This window comes from Copadichromis virginalis, linkage group LG9, assembly GCF_057382275.1.
Source record: "Copadichromis virginalis isolate Kocher_CV1m ecotype Utaka linkage group LG9, C_Virginalis_male_GT1.1, whole genome shotgun sequence".
In the NCBI taxonomy this organism is placed as follows: domain Eukaryota; kingdom Metazoa; phylum Chordata; class Actinopteri; order Cichliformes; family Cichlidae; genus Copadichromis; species Copadichromis virginalis.
The window spans coordinates 32846076-32867213 of NC_140626.1; the positions used below are offsets into that span (position 1 = coordinate 32846076).

General features: G+C 43.8%; 1 protein-coding gene across 10 annotated transcripts in view; it reads right to left on the reverse strand.

The window, feature by feature from the left end:
- tnikb (TRAF2 and NCK interacting kinase b) overlaps positions 1-9082 on the reverse strand; it is a 66061-nt gene extending 56979 nt beyond the window's left edge. For 5 of the 10 annotated variants that reach the window (XM_085468762.1, XM_085468768.1, XM_085468760.1 and 2 more), the window contains exons 1-2: positions 8568-9082; positions 4257-4322 (exon numbers count right to left, since the gene is read on the reverse strand). In XM_085468762.1, coding sequence (XP_085324888.1) covers positions 4257-4322; positions 8568-8675 — 174 coding nt within the window. In that variant the 5' untranslated portion in view covers positions 8676-9082. Of the gene's footprint in view, positions 1-1241; positions 1357-4256; positions 4323-8567 lie in introns of those variants that run through there. The other 5 variants (XM_085468769.1, XM_085468766.1, XM_085468764.1 and 2 more) reach the window with 2 other exon arrangements.
- Between the last annotated feature and the right edge of the window lie 12056 nt (positions 9083-21138).

Here is a 21138-nt window from a genome sequence, read left to right on the forward strand (position 1 = left end):
GACTAGCGCACGGACTTGTAGTGCAAAAGACTTGAAGGCTCTGATGTCACCACTCCTAATGTTGGGTCCATCCATCAGTTTGGTAATCCTTTTTAAGGCCAGATGTTGAGGTTGCCCATACATTTCTGTAAGTGCTCTCATGGTGTCAGCAAATGGGAATGGACTGTTACTGTATGAGTCAGCTACAAGTAGTGCATCTTCACACTTAAGGTGATCTGTCAAGATTTGGAACTTGAAGTGTTCAGGAGCATCAAGTGGAAGTATGTTATCTAGAGCTAGCTTTAATCTTGCAAACTCACGTGGGTCCTCGTGCACAAGGTCGGGGATCGTTGGTTGAGGTCCACGATAAGTCTCTATCGGTTGGGCTCTGCTGAGAGAGAGTGGTGTCTGAGGGCACCCACCTGGTTGCAGGCGATCGGTTGGACACTGTCGGCGGTCATCTGGATAGTTACCACAGCGCCTGTACGGATAACTCGAATCCTGATACCCATATCCATAAGGAGAACGATAGTGACTGTCAGGGCAGCTTGGGTGACCAGGGGTAGGATGCCTGTCATCTTGTCTGTAGTATGGATCATCTTCATAGCAGGCCCCTAGCCTTGGCAATCTAGGAGGAGTGGCAGGCTGACTGCAGTTCCTGTGGCGACGAGCATACACCTCGTCAACCCTTCTTTGGCCTGCATGATACGGTGACCGTCCCCTTGCTGCTGACGCTTGAAGTGGAGAGGGCCTCTCATCTGGTGTCATTGGTGAAAGAAAATCTTGAGATTCAGGGCATGAGTCGACTGAAGGTGATGGTGACTGTGCGCTGCGCTCCCTGTCAAGATCTGCGTCATTTAGACTGTGGGTGAGCTCCTCAATCAGGCCATGCTGGCTGTCCTTTGGATGTTGAGACTCATCCCCAAATGGCACCTGTGGAGCACTTTCAGGCTGATGTGGGCTCTTCTGACCTTTGATTGGCACCAGCTTACTAGTGTGGGCAGGTGTGGTTGACGTCCCATCCTCAGACCGTGATGTGGCATGCTGTGGAGCTAGTACAGGTGAGCTAGAGATCAATTCTGTCAGGCGTTGCACATCTAGTCGGAGTTGATTGTGTTCCTCTTTCATATTGAAATATATTGGAGAATTTCAGGATGAGTAGAATGCTTGCCCTGATCATCATGTGAGAGATGCTGGTAAGTCATCAAATACACTCATGGCTGAACACCAACATAACTGAGTGAAGTAAAACATTAACTTACGGTCTTATGAACGCACACACTGTCCGTTGTTCAGCTGCCGTTTGTCTCTGAACTAAAGTTGCGGACATGCACCCCGATGGTGCATTCAGGGGGCATAGGAAATCCCATACACAAACCTAACCCTTTTGTACAGTCTTTTTCCAAACTGTTTTCCTTTTCAGCTCAAAACGAAACGTGTAATATTTTCTCTGAATGAGGGACCATTCCATTTTTTAAGGAGCCGTTGGCAACTCTACTAACGAACCTTATTAATAAAATAAAGCTCACTATCAGTAACATCATAGCACCACCCAGCTGTATAGAAACTCCGTCATGCTAGCTAGCACGCAGTACGAGTTATTGTAACTGACTGTAAAAAGCACAACGAAAATAAACTCCACCTAAACTTCAAATCTGAGCAAGCACCGAGCACGCTGCCACGGGAATGTGACATTCACAGAGAAACCACCGGCTCCCCCCACGGACATGACCGCTGTGGCACCGGGCAAACCTCCACCCGCCCCACTCCTGCTAAACAGGTGAAAAAAGAATTAAGAACGACCGGAGTCAGTGCTGCTGAGTCTTTGATTTTATTTTTTGGCTTATTCTTTTATATGAAAAGGCTTTTTTTTTTGTTTTATTGGCAAATACAGGACATTGGGCTGTGATCAAATTCAGCGTGCAATACATCAATGAATTACCCAGATTATTTAGCTTGTAACACTTGTTAAAGTAGTCATTCCTACCTGTCTGTATTTGTATAAACAGTTTCTAGTAGTTTTCCTTTCATTATTTCTGGTGGGAATGTTTAAATATGCATTTGTCATCATCTTCAGCATTGTTGTCACTGTTCGTCTGCAAAGTTATGACTCACTGATTAGACGTCTGAAGGTTTTCCAACAGAAACTTGGCTGTGGGATTGAGGAGGAAGTGCAGCCTCGCTTGCATGACTCCAGCATGACAGAGATATGACGCCAAAGCCCAGGTGTTCCTTTACTGAACACCAAGCGCACACTCACCAACACATATGACGTAGCTAACTGTAACCCCGAGTAATTTCCTGCACTAATTTCCTGCCATTGAACGCATCACAAATAAATGACTCCAACCACATGACTTTGCTTCTTTTTTTAATTTTATTTTTTTCTCTGTGTTTTACTTGCATCTATTTGAAAGAGTGAGAGTAAACACAAAGCATTAATTTTATATACTGGAATATGCAGAACATACGTTTAAATGCTAAACAATTTCTTCAAGTCAGAGACTGTTGCATATAATTTCATTTTTGCTTAATGCGATGTGTACTATTTTAATAGATTAAAACTAATAAAATGATTTTTAGATTTTATATGATGGATTATGCAGAAAAAATAGAATTGGGCTGAAAGGCCTATTGCTTTATTACGTATTCATTTTGTTTTTCAAAAGTAACTAAGTAACTAATTACTTTTTAAAATACGTAATCAGTAAAGGAACAGGATTACTTTTTTGGAGAAGTAATCAGTAAGTAGTAAGTAATTACTTTTTAAACCTGAGCAACACTGCTCCCAATCCCCGCTGTGCACCGCGCTGCCTGCACACGTTTGGCTGATCTTCATTACCTTTTATAAGTTTTCAAATAGGAATGCTACAGCTGTGCAGCATGTGCAATAGACGCTGTTATAACAGTAGGATGGCATGCATTGGACTCCTTGCTGCTACTGGTGTTCCAGTTGTGTGGTTTCTCCAGTTAAAATATATGAAGGGTAATAAGAACATAAAACTTCATCTTTGAACCATTATTAAAGTTTGCTCAGATGTTTTTTCAGTGTAACCTCTGCTCTGTGCCGCTGCTGAAACAAGCAGGGTGTCTCCTGCTTTACACAAGGTCTTAATTTACCCACGATGCCTTGAGAACGAGCACAGGTTAATTTCGTTCTATCAATCATTTCCACACAGGAGGCGTCACCTCGTTGAAACGATCAATACAGAACATCCAGCAGACGGAACGAGTTTGTTGCAGCTCTGTGTGCAATTAACACACTCAGACGTGTCGTCTGAGTGTGTTAATTGCTTTCAAAGTGAGACTACACGCACGCAGACACACACACACGCACACACACAGCCTCTCTGCTTTTACAGCCAGCGTGGGCGTCTTAAGAGAAAGTCAGTAGTAACTTCAGTTTTAGTCAAAAATGAGACGGGATGACATTTGTGAGAGCTTGTTTTAGAGACAACGGAGGAGCTAATGGCGTGACTTCTTACTCAGTCTCTCAAAGCTCACATCACAATAAAAAAAGACAACATTTACAAACAAGGCGAGCAGCAGCAACAGTAAAAAAGTAGCGCAGCTTTTTGCCTTCAGTGGTTCTCAGAGTTACGGGACAAAATGTAATTAATCTAACACCACGTTCAGCAGAACAAATCACTGACACATGAAAACATTTTATTATATTCTGTGAAACACTCTGAGGTTAGTGGTTGACCATTACGAGGAAACAAACTGGTAGGAAACAGCAGCAGCTTCCTGCTTTTAAAGTCAAATTTTTACTGACCCCTCCTTCCGCCCTCGTCGACTTGTGAATACAAAACAGCCGCAGAATTGTTAATATCAGGAAAACGATTCTTGCTATTGGTATTTACATTAAAAGCGAACAATTATCTGTTTCCTTATTGCATACATGATGATGTAATTTCAGATATACGGGTAAACAAATCTAAAGCTTCAAGATTTTAAGTTCCTTTTTCAATAGTAGTCAACGTGAGCAGGGTAGCAGATCAGAAATCACTGGGTGCTGCCCCTCTGGAGGTTTCCAGAAGCTGGCCAATCAGAAGAAAACCTCCCCGGGGGTTGCTTAAAAAGAAAGGAGCTAAAAAGTCTTTTCAGTTTTAGAGATGACTTGAGGGGCAACACAAAGGGCCCGTACAAGTTGAGACTAAGGGTTTCTTTTTAGAGCTGTGACTGATGAAAAATGCCATTGCTACTGCCTCTCATCATGGATTTAATTCCACACAATCAAGGAAAAGGAAAAAGCCTGTTTTTGCACACTGCCTTACCTTGTAGACCTGCCCATAGGTGCCATTCCCAACCAGTTCGACCAGCTCAAAGATACCAGCTGGGTCCTGGGTGTGAAAGAGAGACAAGAGAGTGGGAGGTAGAGGTTAAAGAGGGAAGAGAAGGAACAAAAAGCACAACGTTATTCAGGAGAACTTAACTGTGGTTCACAGCTGAGCAGGACAGAAGAAGGATGAAGCCATTCAAAGTGGAATCTGACCTTCATGCATGCACTCATTAAAAGGGTGACTGAGCAATGCATACCTGTGGTATTACCCTGTAAAAAGCCTCCCACTGTCACCACACTGTTATTAGTCCTTCAGTAGATAACCTCTGCATTACTCTTACAGACTCGATTCATTCGGCAGAGCCAGATATGCCTCTTATTCACCAGAATCTCACTTTGCGATCTCTCATCTTGCCACAGAAAAGTTAGATTATAGTTTCGGGTGGACTGTGTGGAAAAAGCACACATTATTCAGATCTATTCCTGTTAATGTCACGTTTTACTGCTTCCTGAATACTGGAAACCTAACATTGCCACTGAACACCTTAATCAATTCATTCAGTACACCACACTGATGGTTAAATCTACCATTAATGGGAAACGTACGTTGATAAAGAACTTCAAAATACCTGACCAAGATGGCAGCCAAGTGGAAGGACTTGCTCCTAGAAGTGTAATAGTTTGAAAGAGCTTCGTGATGGAAACATTAAGGGGAGCACCCCCAGCTGAGCTGTTCACTCAAAACTATTTCCTTTCTATGGAACTAAAAGAAGCACACAGCTGACTAACACCATGGTTCAGGCAAAGGCAAGACAAACCTCTCACCACTTCCTTCTGCACAGTGATCCGACTGTCAGGTGGAGTTCTGAAGAAAAAGTAGTTCCTGCGGACATTTTGAAAAAAGAGATTCTTTGGGTGCCACAGGAGCCGTTTCCACTGCAGTCAGGAGACAGAGAGCGTCTCCAAAACTGGGCACACCAAATCAATGCAGACGGGTCAAATCAGCCCAGAGAAAACCGTGCATTTGGTTTTAAATCTTCCCTTGAAATGTAAAAAAATGTGTTTATTTCTTATTATAACGCAACTACTAACACATGGTACACATACAGGTACAACCCACACAGGTCAAATCCCACCCACATATAAACACACACACAAGATAATCTTATATTCAGGTTTATTCAAATTCAGCAAACCTCCCAAAACACACACGTCGATCTTTAAGCATACCTGAGTGGTGCGTGTTTGGTATTAGCACACCTGCGTGTGCGTGCATGCGTGTCTGTGTGTGTTGGTGTACAGTAGGCCACAGGAGAGCGTTGGGACTGTTACAGCAGAGCCTCCTGAAGGGGATTAGCTTAAAAAGCAGTGTTCCTTTTCAGTCAAGGTCAAACAGAAGCACATCTAATCCTGGAGGAACGAGCCTAGCGTGCATCCACACACACCTGTGCACAGCTTTTACCAGCCGTGAGACCACACATGTATGACAAACACCTGACGTGAAGAAGAAATTTGGATGGCAAATGAGGGGAAAAGCTACAGAAACAAAGGTCTGCATTTAACCTGAGGGGCGGCTAATGAGATTTCACACTGACATGTAAAACACAAGTTTGCATCCACAAGCAGTCTGCAGCTGGGGACCAGCATTTTCCACAACAGAGTCATCGCTACACCTCCTGCACATATTTGAGGAAACTCATGAGCTGTGCACCAGAAATATTCCTTTTACCTCTAATTAATCCTCTCAGGATTCGAGGTTTTCCTTCGCTAACCCCTTCTTTAAACTGTAGCCTGTTACACTGGAGCACTGCGTACACGAGCTGAGTGCCGCTGCAGCTCTGTGAACGCAAAACGATGCAGCAGGGCCGAGACCATTGTCTGCCACAGGTATCATCTCCACTTCTGCAAATTCAACAGTGCAGCAAAACCACAGTGGAAACCCAAAAGAACAACGTGAATAAGCTGTCATTGTTCTCATTCCTTTGTAAGACATCACTCTGCTCACTCATTGGCTGAGAAAAACATCTTTGGAACATATAGACGCTCATGCTGGGTGTAAACAAACCTCTAGCTAAGACAAACCGGTTCAGCCTCAAGCTACAGGTTTTTCTGCATAAATCGAGTCATTTTGACGAACATTTCTAGGGATCTCAGGTTAATCCAAACTACTGGATTAAACAGCGTCAGTGTTCCACGTCTACTTTTGGGCATAACCACTGAACTTTGGGACTTCTTCTCAAAAGCTGAGCGGCTAAGCGGATACTGCTGAGACACCAGAGGAGACGGCACTGACTGTCTTATAAAGAATGAGTGGATTACTAAATGATTCAACTGGGCTCAAGACTCAAGGGGTCAGGAGGCCTGTGGGCTTCAGCTGCAAAATGTCAAACACACTCAGTACAACAAAGAAACACAAAACAACCAGGAAGAGACTCAAAGGGATCATAAACAGACAAAAACAACCAAAGAGAGACACAAAACGACCACAAAGCTTCTCAAGAATACCAAGAAGAATAAAAAAAAACACCAAGAAATTTAAAATAACCAAAATGATCACAAAGAAACACAAAATAGCCACAGAGACCCACAGAGACGATGGAGATAAAAAGCAGCGCTGTGCGTTTTGTGTCTCCTTCCATCTGCAGGATGATTTTTGGACCTTTGCTGCCTGATCTCAGGGGCTGTGGTCTCTGAAACATCCACGACTGCACTGTTTCATGAACACCACGATGCTGCCTGCAGCCGATGCACAGCTGTGATTTTGACCGCGCTCCTTTCGGTTGACACGATCCCCTTTCATTCAAATGTCCCCGACCGTCTCACCTGTCCTGTTTCCGCCAGCCGGCGTCAAATCTACAAAGCCACCCTCCACCTCACCCTCCTGACTCAGCCCCATTTCAGGCAGGCGACTGTAAAATAATGGAATGTGACAGACGCCAAGGTTACGTCCCCATGTGAGCCTCAAACAGCTATTAATACAACATCTGACCGGAGCTATCAGAGGAGCTTAACCCCAGCCTGAGCATCCAGGAGGAGGAAGCAGGTTTGCCTATAGGAGGAGGGGATCACACAAGATCATTTGGGACTCTGCAGAAACAGGAAGTGTGCTAGTGTGAGTGTGCTTGCGACAGGCTTTGCGTCACGCAACCCCCCCCCCCACACACAGCTCTATCTGCTGCGTCCTGGGTGACCTAATTTCAGCTACTCATGGAGGCTGCAAAGGATTTTTACAAGAAAACACACACAGACTCCTCTGTCTTTATTTATCCCAGCGATGTGTGTGTCTGTGTGTGTCTGTGCGTGCGCCTTTTACAGATACAAAGACACACAGGCTTGCAGTCCCACCCGGTCGATCATGTCCAGACTTGATCGTTACTCTGCAGGTACATCTGTGTTGCATAAGCAGCAAAGAAAGGGGAGCTGTGCCTCACACACACACACACACACACACACACACACACACACACACACACTCACACACACACACACACACTGAATTAAAAAATAAGAAAGTTTATACAAATGTGATTCTATCATTAGTTTTCCTCTCACACACACACTCTCACATTCCTGCACTGTCTCCTTCTGCACATCTCACATCCTGGCGGGGGCGCGCGCACGTGCACGCACATAACCCCTTGCACACAGTGCACGCTGCTGCTGCTGCTGTCGCCACAACATCGCGAAATGGCGGAACTCGCTCCTGTTGCGGTTATCGTCGCTATTATTCACGGTGTGTGTGTGAGTGTGTGTGTGTTAGAGTGAGAACCCTAGAGCAAAACGCGCGTGCACGAGTGAGGCAAGTGAGCGCGTGCACCACAAGCCTCCGTATCTGTGTGTGCTGTGAAAGTGTCAATGAGCAGGCAGCTTAACATCTGCCCCACATACCACAGACACAGCAGCCTCTACTTGCTGCCGTGCGCACGCGCAGGTGTGTGTGCGTACGGGGTTGGTGCACGCGCACAGCTCGGAGCGTCGTTACATCGCGTCCCAATTGTTTAGAATAAATAAAAAAGGAACAAACAACAACAGGAGGCTGCCTGAGCCCACACTCTGATATCCGATGTGATTTCCTCAATCACGAGCATCACAGCCCCCCCCCCCGCATACAGCACAGTGTAACTCGTGTGCACGCGCAAGCACGGCAGAAGCAAGAAAGGAGAGGAAGGCACAGAGACGCATCCATCACCGGTGAGGATGGAGAGGAGAAGAAGGAGAAAAGGAGGAGGGGGGACAGGTGTTCGGCAAACTCACACGCACGCGCACAGGCACAGACAGCTCATCACACACGCAGGGACACATTTACCCGTAGTGCAGACAGGTCTATCTCGTCCAGACTCCGTGCCGGGGAGTCGCTCGCCATGGTTCTCTCGGTAGACACGGGACTCAAGATGGAAGCTTCCCCAACGACCATCGACCGAGAGGTGCAGAGCGGCGGGGAGGAACACGCTCACACTCCCGTGCAGTAAACAAACCCCCCACCCACCCCTACAGAAAAAAAATCCTCGGAAAGATCCCGGTGCAGGCGATGCTTCAGCCCGAGAGGAGCAACGAGCGCTCCGGCAGGGCAGAGGAGCCGGAGGAGGAGGGAGGCGGGCGATGTTCGCGGAGTTCCAGGTGCTGCTACATGCTGCTCGCTCTGCGCCGTGGATCCTCTGCTACATGCCTCCACCTCGACACCCCCGCCCCCCCTAGATCCGGACAGTAGAAAGAGGAGAAGACGCGCGCGGACGGAGAAGAGCGCACAGCAGCCGAGGCGCGCGAGGACAGCGTCCGTGCGTCCGTGTGCGAGGCGGAGCAGCAGTGCGCTTCCCGGGAGTGGCCTGACGAGAGAAGGCTGCGCTACTCACGGAGACGCCCACAATGACACAGACACACACACACACACACACACACACACACACACACACACCTTCAGTGCAAAGGTGAAAAGAAGACACATTGACACAGCTGACTGTTCCTGTATTATTTTAGCGCTAATCAGCTCAGACACAAGAAAAACCCTCAAGCGTTAAATGTCAGCACACACAGGAGGGGCCCTGCCCTTTTGTGTGTCCGCTGCCAGAGCGGCTTTCATAGAGCCCACATGGGACTTTTCCAAGACCCATTTCTGCCCTAATGTCACATCAAAGGGACACTTAAGTGGGGACATTAGCGGCCTCTCTGCTTAGGCTGGTCCCAGTTTGTGCCTCCGGACCAGCAGCAGAGGAAAGCTTCAGATCGTTCAGAAGATGTCAAACAGAAGCTTCTCAGGTTATATCCTGAAGACTCTCTAACCATCTGGGTGAAAAGTATTTCTTTTTTAAATAAAACTGCTTTATTTTGTAGAAAAATGCACAACACGCGCAACAAACTCCATAAATCACGCTTCGTGTTGTGTCGCTTGATCTATATTTTTAAAAACATTTTTAAAAATTGTTAAAACTTCAATACTTTTTATTTATTTTTCAGCATAAAAACAAAGACTGAAGGAATGAATACAGAAAGAAATAGTAAGGAGCAGTTCTGGGTGTATTTATCAAAAACAGTAGAAGAAACAAAGGGTGTGTGGTAACTGTCTGCCTTCGTTTTACTTTTTGCTACCTCGAGTGGCAGAATCATCTGCCTCGTCAATAACTCCCACAGACTGTATATAAAAGATGCACATGGAGCCACCCTGGTGCTCATAATCAACCATTTTGAAGCTCCATTCCCGTTTTGTGGCTGCCCCCATCGCCTGGGGCTAGAAAAAGAGCAGAGTAGACTTTACTGGCCTCATTCAGTACACACCACACACAAAACACACAATCTATGACATTATATGATTACTGTGCATCTGGAACTGAACATGTTGATGCTAAGGGTCCTGAATCTTAGTCTGTGCCTGTGTGCCCACACAGATCCTGAATAGTGTTAGTGATGACACCAGAAATCTCCACACCAGAGACTGGAGTGCTAAATAATCAGCTGCTAAGCTAGCTGGTCATTGCACAGACGCACCTCGCTGCAGTTTCCTTCCCATAGTTTTGCTTTGGCCCGATGCTCAGGTGATTTAAGATTTTAGCGTTTCTGAATTTTTGTTGCTTCATTTTGGAGAGAATCATCCGTCACTGTCTCCTCACTCAGTGCACTCACTGCCTGCTGGCTAACCCCAGCGCTTGTCTCTCATGTTTCCTCACAGCTGACTCTCTAACCGTGTCCTCGGTATCACTCAGTGTTAGGATGCCTGGGTCGTTGACCCAGGGTTTTTGAGTTTATGATATTATTTATATTTTCTAGTTTTTGGTTTCTTTGAGTTCTGTCTTATGGTTTATGTCTCTGTCTTCTTTAGTTGCTCTGTCTCCCCTATCACCTGCATCTCCTTGTCTAGTTCGCGTCTCTGTGTATCTTAAGTTCCTATATCCCCGTGTCCAGTCAGTGTTTGTGTCTGCCCTGGTCCCACGTCTCTGTTCCCTCTGTAGTGCCTGCATGTGAGTCTGTGTCTTTGTTCAGTCTGTGTTATGTGTTTCCTGTTTTACTTTGAAGGTCTGTGTCTTTTCTCAGTGTGTTCAGTTTACGCTTCTTTGGTCTCGTCAGTTCTGATTTGTCCCAGCTGTGTTTCCCTCCTGTTACTCATTCCCTGATTGCTCCCTCTGTGTATTTAAGCCCTGTGTTTCTCTGTGTCCGTGTCGCGATCTACTGTTTTCTTAGCTGTGTGTTTTGTCATTTCTCTAGTTTAAGTTTGTTTTGAGTTTTTTTAGTTTTGTTATATTTTGAGTATTAAATTAAAGCCTTTTTTTGAGTTCACGTCTGTCTCCGGAGTCTGCACCTTGGGTCCTATTCCTGCCTGCACACAGCCACACCTAACACTCAGCGTCTGAATCATTCACCCAAATGTCTGAACTGACTCCACCAGCACCATCTTGGCTGCTGCTGGTATCTCATTCAGCCGCCAGCTGAAGGTCACTTCAAAGGAGATTTTTGTAACTAATTTAGTAGCAGTTTTCACCCCCAGGTGTGTCATGATGTTTCTGTTTACCCCGACTTCCTTCACCTTTGCCACAGTTGCAAATAAAAACATTTGTTTAACGACTTAACTGATTAAATAAAGATTCCACTGCTCCATCTTTTGGGACATCTTGGTATTATACCAGCCCCGCCCTGGTTTACTCCACTTTAACAGCTGCTTCTTCACATTCTGTTGATAGTTTTAGTTCATTTTGGAAGATTTTAAACTATTTTTAAAACCCACAATTTTTTGAGGATGTTGTTGTATTTACTTTATTGAAGCCTGGCTCGGAGACTTTTCCTAACAACAACACAAATCTCCTCCTTGCGTTTTCACTCCTGGTGTTCTTTGACCTGTCGGGTTCCGGGGAATCTTTCGTGTTTCAGCCTGTGTAGCTCCACCCACTCCAACCCCAGGCTGCAGTGACCCCACCCTCCCACCCCCGAAGCTGTCTCCAGGTCGAATGCTTAAATGCATGCCTGAAAAGCTCAGCCGTGATTTCACATGCCCTGCTGTCACTACTCTCTGCAGCCACTGACAGATTGTCAGGTAGAGTTCTGCAGGACACGCCCTCCGAACCATGAGTGAGCTGTTGTGCAAGCAGTGAAACACTCTACTGCAAGGTTTTCTGCTGTGTCCTTTAATAGTTTGCACCAAATTTATGTTCCTATGCATGATAAAAAATCTTCATCATGTGCGAGTTTATTGCTCAAACATTTTCTGTTAGTGCAACTTCTCTTTTGTCTTCTTGTTGCATTTCCTCCCTTTTTCCTGTCTGGAGTCTAAAGCAGTGATTCTGTTACCCACAGACAGATATCCTGGTCTAAGAACATTTTAAACTGTCCATGAGAGCAGTGCTTGAGTTTTGGATTGGTAACAAAAAGGGGGGTGTGTGTAACGGGCCACTTTCCCCTCCTGTAAAGAAGAGTCTCTTTGTGTTGTTCGACATCACTCTGGAGTCATTTTGGTTCTCTTCATGTTTCCTTCCTTTAATTTTATGTGTTTTTGTGTCTCTTTGTTATAGTTTTGTTCTACACAGCACCGTCAACTTCATGTTTTAGGGGTTTTTATTCCCAGTTTACTTATTTATTGGACATTTTGAGCATCTTTTCTTTACCATTTTCCACTTTTTTGCTGTGGCTTTGTCATCTGCTTGGATTGGTGGACTTTGTTGTCCTTTAACATTTCTTTTTGATCAATTTGAGTCTTTTTGTTGGACTTTTGGCAATTGGCTGTTGGAATTTGTTTGTTGTCTCTGCTTCTGTGTGTTTTTGCAGTTGTGTCTTTCATGTCATTTTCCTTTTTGAAGCTCGTTGCCATTGTGAGCCACCTTTAGTTGTTAGTGTCCTTTCAGTTTCTTCATGGTTGACTTTTTAGAGCTTTTTGTGATTGTGTTCTTTTTTCTCTTTGTGGTTGCTTTGTGTTTCAGTTTCTTTGTGGGGGTTTTTTGTCTCATGATCTTTCCACATTTCTTTTTGGTCTTGTTGTATGTTTATTGCCTCTCATCTTCTTGCAACTGCTCTCTGCAGTCAGTTTGTGTCTCCGTGGACATTGTTACTTTATGTTTAGTTTGTGGCAGTCTTGCTATCGTCTTGCTTTGTGGTTGTGTTGCAATATTTCTGTTGTTGTTTTGTGTCTGGCGTCTTTGCTCATATTTAGCAAACCATATTTTTGTGTTTAGTTTTTCTTGTGTGTATTTTTAGAGCTGTAATTTCTTCTTTGCCACCTGTTCAGATTTCTTCAGTATTGGAACTTGTGACTGATCTTTCTGTGGTTGTTCTTTGCAGACAGTTTGTGTCTCTTTGTGGCTGCTTTGTCTGAGTCATCGTGGCACTTCGTTTTGCACAGTTTCTTTTTCTTTTTGGTGTCTCTTCTGCCATTTTGCGCCTTTTATAATTGTTTTCTGTCTCTTTTTGGTTGCTTCCCATACTGCTCTTCATTTTGTCTGTAGTCATTTTTCGTCTTTCTTTTACGATGTCTGTGTCTTGTTGTGGTTGGTTTGCGTCTGATTTTTCTGATACGTCTGATTTTTCAACAGTAAATGTTAATTTCCCTCCCAAACCCTGCAACAGGTCTCTTCTAAAATCGTAAGACGACTGTTTGAACCCAGTTTTTCCTCATTTCCACCACTGCATCTGTGACAATGTGACAATTTTGAGAACCAAAGTTCACAGAAGTTGGAGTTTTTTACTAGGCAGGTTTTGTATTAATGAGTTTTTTGCATTCCCCCTCATATAGCCACTGACAGTTGTGATTCAAACTTTGGGAATAGCAAGTTTTGTGGTGCTATGCCAGCGGTTTTTGTGGGAAAATGTGTGGAACCGGTTCTAGATTCAGCACCTGAACTACGCTGGTGAGACAAGTTGGGGCAGGATCATCCTGGCAGTCCAGTTAAATGGAAAACAGATAAGAGCATAATATTAAGAAAGGTCAACTGAACAAACAACGACCAGTTTTAAAGCTTTTATTTTGAAAATTGTAGCTTTTACACATTGTGATGTTTGTTTTGCAGAGACAGCTGCTGATTTGTGAGATACTTTCCAAAAGATACAATATGTTTGTGATTTTGTAAGAAAGCATTTTCTTTATTGAAGAATATTTAAATATTAAACTCGTTAAGTTGGACTTAATGGGACTAAGCTTTCCTCTCACACTTACAGATCTGCCCCGGCTTGCTCTCAGACTCAGGAACACTGCAGCGTGCCTGCTTATGGTCACAAATCGACAACCAATTATTGAGAACAAAATAAAAATAATAACTGTAGTAATACTAGTAATAAAGTAAGTGGGCTGATGTTCCCAGGACACGCCTCATTCTGTGATGTCAATCAAGGCAGGTATTTCCCGCACACTCCCATACACACAAAAGCGCGTTGTCTGGCAACGCTCTGAAGTTTCATGGTGGTCGTGTTTATTTTTCATGGACTGGATTTGGCTTTACTGAGGTTCACATGGGTGGCAGGTTGCAGTGCTGTGGTTACCATGGTCACCTATCAGCCAAAAGGTTCCTGGTATGAGCCCTGCCCTCAAAGGGCTGGTCTTTAGTGTGCGTTCCCTCTGGGTATTCCCACAGAACAGGAAAAACATGCATGCTGATCACAGGTGAGAGGCAGATAACATGCTCCACATGTGTGCTGACGAAGACCAGAGGGCGGGCCCACATTACACCGGTTTTAGAATCGCTGCACTGGCTCCCCGTGTGTTTCAGGATCAATTGTAAAGTTCTTTTACTGGTTTTTAAATGTCTTAATGGTCTCGGGCCTTCTTATCTCTCAGATCTGCTTTTACCATATGAGCCCTCGCGGACCCTGAGGTCCTCTGGTGCTGGCCTTTTGATTGTTCCTAAAGTCAGGACACATACTCACGGAGAGGCAGCGTTTCAGTGGTATGGTCCTCGTCTGTGGAACAGCCTGCCGGAGGAGCTCAGGGCCGCAGAGAACGTACATGTTTTTAAGAACAGGCTCAAGACCCACCTTTTTAATTTAGCTTTTACTTAGCGTTTATTTATTTTATGCTTATTTATTCTATCCTGTTATTCTATTATTAATTTAGGTTTTACCTAATATTTCTTGATTTTATTCTTATTCATTTTTTAATCTTCTTATTCTATTTATATTTATATTTATATTGTATCCCGTTCTTATTTATTATATCTTTTTATCCTGTATATATCCTATTGTGTCATATCTCCAGTGTTTCCTCGGAGGGCGCTCTCTGCACCGGGGCTGTGATCGACCGTGGCTGCTGGGTCTCTGGGGGTCCTCTCAGCCTGGCTGGGGGGCTTCTTTGCCTCCCTCCTGCTGTGTGCCCAGCCTGGAGGCTGCGGTCTGTGAGCGGCTCCCGGTGCAGACGGCTCCCTGTTATAGTGTTTCCTCACCGGGCTCATGTGTGTCCAGCCCAATTTATGTATCCATGATTGTTTATGTTAATGAGAGTGTTGGGAGTGAGTTGGAGGGTGGGGTGGGCTGCTTTTAACCATGTAAAGCACTTTGTGCTACATTGCTGTATAAAAAGTGCTTTATAAATAAAGATTGATTGATGTTTAAAAAAAAAACACGTGCTTTCAGTAAAACTAGAAAAAGTCTAGATAAGTACCGTTACACAGAGCTGTACTGATACACCCAGCCTTCCCTGAGAGTGTAAATATGCTTGAATGAACCAAATCAAAAACTGAGATCAGGCAACAAAACCAGAGTTGAACCTGCTGCAGGTTTTTACTCCAGAGTTAAAGTCGGGATTCAAATCCTGATTTTTCTCATAAACTTGGACAAACATTTGTTTGTTGAGCTGAAACATGAAAAGGGTCAAACACAGCATACCTTTGGCATCACCGCATGTAAAGCATGGGTGTGTGGCGCCATCAAGTGGAAGAAGTGAGACCTACAAGCAGAGAGATCTGGGTACAGTGGAAGGTTTTCTGAGGTAATGCTAATAAATAGCCCTGATAAAAACCGAGCGCTCACGTGTGATGAAGGCACACACAGTGAGACTGTTCACTGCTTCATTACTCGGCCACATCTGGCAGATGTTATGAGATGTGGTGGCTTTTACCCTATTCTGGATCCAAAGCCTTTGTAAAACACAGAAATGCAGTTTGGTTTAATTTCAGTCTTCTCTAATGGCTGCAGAGCTCCAAATACATTACATTAGTGTGGCCCGTGAAGATCTTTTGTCTCTGTGCGCTCTCTTTATCACACTCATGTGCAGTTGAGTTGCTTCTTTAGAAGAAACTACCTGCAAGGCTAAAGTGAGGTAGAATGGTTCCCATATAAAGATTGTTCAGTTTATTTGGACTTAAAGTTCAAAACGAGCCCAGAAATTCATTTTTAAAAGATGTGAATGCTTTTTTGACTAAAGCAAAACCTCTTTATCCATTAATAAAATTAATAACATTATTATTAATAATAAATGTATTTATATAGTACAGCATCACAGGTTGAATCAAAGCCACATATTAAGGTTATGTATACATGTTTGAGCAACCATGTGGTCACACATTCATTCCAACATGCACACTTCCATGGTCCAAAATAAAAGGGGAAAATCAGGGGAAAGCTAACCTGCAAAACCGAGTTTTCAGGTGTCACTTAAAACAGCTGACCTGAGGACTTCAAAAACATGATCGCCTCTGGTTTTAAAACCAGAGGGAGGGTCAGAGGAGACCCTGGTTTGCGGATAAGAGAGCAGTGATAAGGTCTCAGAAGCTCCGCTATAGAAACACGGGTCTGTGCGTTTTTATTTCTCAGTAACGCCTTTGTTACTATTACTATTATTACTATTATTACTTCATTTACCTTCAGCTGCATCTTTTAGCTGTTCTCCCATCAGCAGCAGCTGAAAGCTGAAAGAGAAAGCTGATATAGTGATTTTGAATAAACAGCTGAAGCTCAGCTTTAATCCTCACTGAGCGTTTTCTCTATATTCTGGCATCTTTCTGCTTCCTCCTCTGGTTTCCTTCTCAGCTCTACTACAGATAACTACCACCAGCTGATGAGAGCATCGAGGCATTTAGCCACAATGTTCTAATTATATATTGCAATTTAATATACACTCACTGGTCATTTCATTAGGTACACCTGTTCAGCTGCTCAAGAACACAAATAGTTTTTCACATAATCACATGTCAGCAGCTCATTGTAGTTTTGCATTCCCAGGTCCAAAGTGTCTTCACTCAGTCCTAGCTAGCCATCTGTGCAGTCTCCCTTTGTCACATAGTCTGTTTACTTTACACTCTCAGGTGGTAGAGTGGGTTGTTTACCAATTGGAAGGTCGGTGAATTGATCCCAGACTCCTCCTGTCTTCGTGCTGAAGGATCCTTTGGCAAGACACTGAACCCCTGATGGATCCATCCGTGTGAGTGGGAATGTTAGAAAGCAACTGACCATAAATACAAGTGCTGTATGAGTGTGTGTGGGACTGAATGAATGAGAGATGCAGCTGTTGTTGTTTGAGTAGAAAGTTGTTATATAACTACCAATCCATTTACCATTTCCTTGATTTTTGATTCCTTGCCTTGATTCCTTTAAAAAAAATTTCTGGGTCTTGCTTCATCCCACAAATCTTCACTAACCCCTGAATCCCTGTTAAAAGAAACAGACATGAATGTTTCAGTCCACACTCCATAACAGTTGGTGGCTGCAATGCACCATTCAGTTGTCTGCCAACTGCCAATAAAAGAAAAAGAAGAAAGAAGAAGTTCCAGCTTTACCGAGGCCCTCGCTCATCCATAGGTAAGCAGCACAGGTGCGCCCTAAAGTATCGGAGTGTGCGACCGTGAAGGTTCGTGGGAACGTGCAGGGTGGAGGGATTAATTGTCGCTAAATCTACGTGCTCATACATCAGCCAGCTGTGTGCGCAGCTTCATCTCCAGCTCTGCTCCTTTGGACGCGTCCTAGTTTGTTCTTTTCACTCCTTTAACTAAGTGAGATAAATCAGCACGATAATGGAACAATAAAATGTGCCTCCTTACGAGCAGGATTATGTCAGGCTTTAGTCAAACAGGTTGACGACTCAGTAAAGATTGCAAGGACGTGGCCAAGGTTTCGATGCTGTGGTGACAGCTTTGAGCCATCCACCAGCGCCTATGACCACTTCCTCTGATAACACCTCACCCTCTCATTCAGAAAAAATGAACTCTTAACAGCACAGCTTGCAGCCACATCAGATGCAATGTTAACCATGTTTTTTCCCAGCATTTTTCCAAAGCAATTCACATGTTTGTGCGATTCATATAAACACTTTACTCTAAAACTGTGGGCTCTGTGAAACAAAACAAAAATCTCTTAATATAAGTTCAACAGCTTTGCCTGTTCAGTTTGATAAATTGCTCTCCGTAAAGCGTCGTTTAGTGATGACTGATTTTGACCAGTTTAGGAAAATGTGAATGTTTTATTTCTTGATTTGGAGCTTGTTGGAAGATGTCCAGTGTTTGCTCACAAAAAGTTGGAGCAGAAAAGTCTTTACTGCTCTGTTTTTGTGAATCCTGAGGTCACTCACTGCCAGCAATTCAATTCAATTCAATTCAATTTTATTTATATAGCGCCAAATCACAACATAAGTCGCCTCAAGGCGCTTCATAGATACAGAGAAAAACCCAACAATCATATGACCCCCTATGAGCAGCACTTTGGCGACAGTGGGAAGGAAAAACTCCCTTTTAACAGGAAGAAACCTCCGGCAGAACCAGGCTCAGGGAGGGGCGGGGCCATCTGCTGCGACCGGTTGGGGTGAGAGAAGGAAGACAGGATAAAGACATGCTGTGGAAGAGAGACAGAGGTTAATAACAGATATGATTCAATGCAATACAGTTCCCCCTGGTGAGAGTCTGTATCTGTCACTGATGCTCATCAGAGACCAGAGATGCTTCTTTCAGTTTGTGCATAAAATCTTGTGATTTTAAATGGAGCACCAAAATGCAGTTGCTGTAGAAGTGCAGTTTATCACTAGAGTTGTAGGTTCAAGCTGTGCGAGGGTCCACTCGTGTCTGACTGAGGTCCCCCTCATCAGAGGGTGAACTGTGTTAAACTGCATTCCTGCCAGATTCCTGTGACAAGTCAGTGCAAACAGTAATGCTTTATAATGTTATTGTGGGCTTCATAAAAGGACTGTGTTGAATGAGCAGCCAGACAAAATGAAGATAAGTTGCTAATGAGCACTTCGGGTTCTCCTGTGAAAACATGATTCTATATCTACATGTTAACTGGAGGCTGACACACTTAAGGCATTTAGTTTGGGTGGATTTTAACTTTCCTTCTTGATTATTTCCATCTTGCTTTGACTGCAGCTGTAACGACATTGATTCGAGCAGGAATTTTAAAAAGCATTTTAACAGACAAACAAAGCCGAGAGTCTGTCACATTGAGCCTTCGGTTTAGGAGGAGATCTGCTTCTTTTTATACCAGTAGCTGTTGTGGCTCAGCAGACTCCAACTCCACTGGGTGGAGCTAAAAATGCAGAATGCCACAACTGTGGGAAACGTGGACACTACGGGAGAGTTTGCAGGTCTACAACTGTGCATGAGGTGGCAGACAGCGCAGATGGACTCTTCCTAGGTGAACTGGATTCAGGGGAAGACCCGTGGCTTGCTAACATCTGCGTGAGAGGCAAAAGCATGACCTTTAAATTAGACTCGGGGGCAGATGTCACAGCTATCTCAGAAGAGACATTCAAAGGAGGACATTTCCTACAGTGACAGGAGCACTACAGAGACAATCTATGTAGTCAGAAATCTTTGTGTAGCTCTCTTAAGCATGACCGCTTTCGTGAGACTGAAACTAATTGCCCGAATGGACAATATTGACCTTGAGACAGTAAAAAAAAGTGTACCCGAAACTATGTGATGGGCTCGGGCTTGTTCAAAAACCATACACGATTAAGCTGAAGCCTGACGCTGAACCTTATTCACTGAAAGTGCCAAGGCATGTTCCACTGCCACTACTGGGCAAAGTCAAAACAGAGCTGGAGACAGACTGGTGTTGCGGCATGGTCGTAGCCCCCAAAAAGGACAAAGAGCAAGTCCGCATCTGTGTGGACATGACACTATTAAATGAGTCAGTGTGTCGTGAAAGATATATCCTCCCCTCTGTAGACCAAACACTAGGCATGCTCACAGGTGCGCAGTATTTCTCCAAGCTTGATGTTAACATGGGCTTTTGGCAAATACCGCTGTCCAAAGAATCTGCTCTCCTCACCACATTTATTACGTCAGTTGGTAGGTACCAGAGGTGGGACCAAGTCATTGTTTTGCAAGTCTCAAGTAAGTCTCAAGTCTTTATCCTCAAGTCTCAAGTCAAGTCTCAAGTAATGTCAGGCAAGTCAGAGTCGAGTCTCAAGTCACTGGTGTAAAAGTCCGAGTCAAGTCACAAGTCTGAAACTTTGAATTTCAAGTCCTTTCGAGTCTTTAAAAAAAAAAACGAAAAAATAATGTTGCAGTTATGCTAAATGTAAATATTAGACCATGTAATTTTAAAATCTGTGTTTTTCTCAACACATACAAAATAGTGAACTTAGAAAATATACACAAATTGTGAAATTGCACCTCTTTAAAATGCAGCTCAATTAAACCTAGCTCCAAGAATAATTTTCACCGACAGTTCTGAGATAAGCTGCATGTTATTCTTGGATGCGGTTGTAGGACCGGCTTTAAAATCGCATGACAAAAATATCATACACATTAAAAAGAACTGCATCACCAACGTAGCCTGGACAGCATTTGCTAGTTAGATGAAGTCAGCTATCTCATCTTAGCATATTTATATGCATATTTATAATCATACGGTTCTTGGAGTGAGTGCACACACTCATGAAGTTTAGTAACTTCAGGTCACTGCAACAAGCCCAGGTACAGTTTACCGACGGATGGGTGCAGGACCTTGAAATGCACCGTGTAGAACGAAAGACCATCGTACGTATCATAAGTTTACCAGTCTCACAAATCGTCTTCATAAATACACATTCCTTAACCGTTTATTAATAGGACCTTTGAGCTCAACGGTAATTAATTAGTAGTGGAAATAATTTCTGGTAGCATCACAGAAATGTAGCAGTGACAATAATATTGTATGCTGTAATCGTACTGGACAATTAGTGATACAAAAAACCTGTTTTATCCTGTGAATAAAAGTATATGTTTTTGTCAATGTACCATAATAACAGAAGCGAAACGCAATATTGTGTCAGGACAATTCACTATTTATGCACAATAAATAAAGGAGCATAGCGCGACAATTTCTGTTCAGCGCCAGACTTGCTTGTAACCTATATCACCAATTATGTTAAGAAAAATGACGCATTAACTACAACAGCAGTAAATGCTTGGAGCAGACTAACCTGTGTGTTCTGGGACGTTATATTTGCTCTTTGAATGGCTGCAATCCAGTCGCGTCTTTGTTACTTCGGAAACATGGCTCGA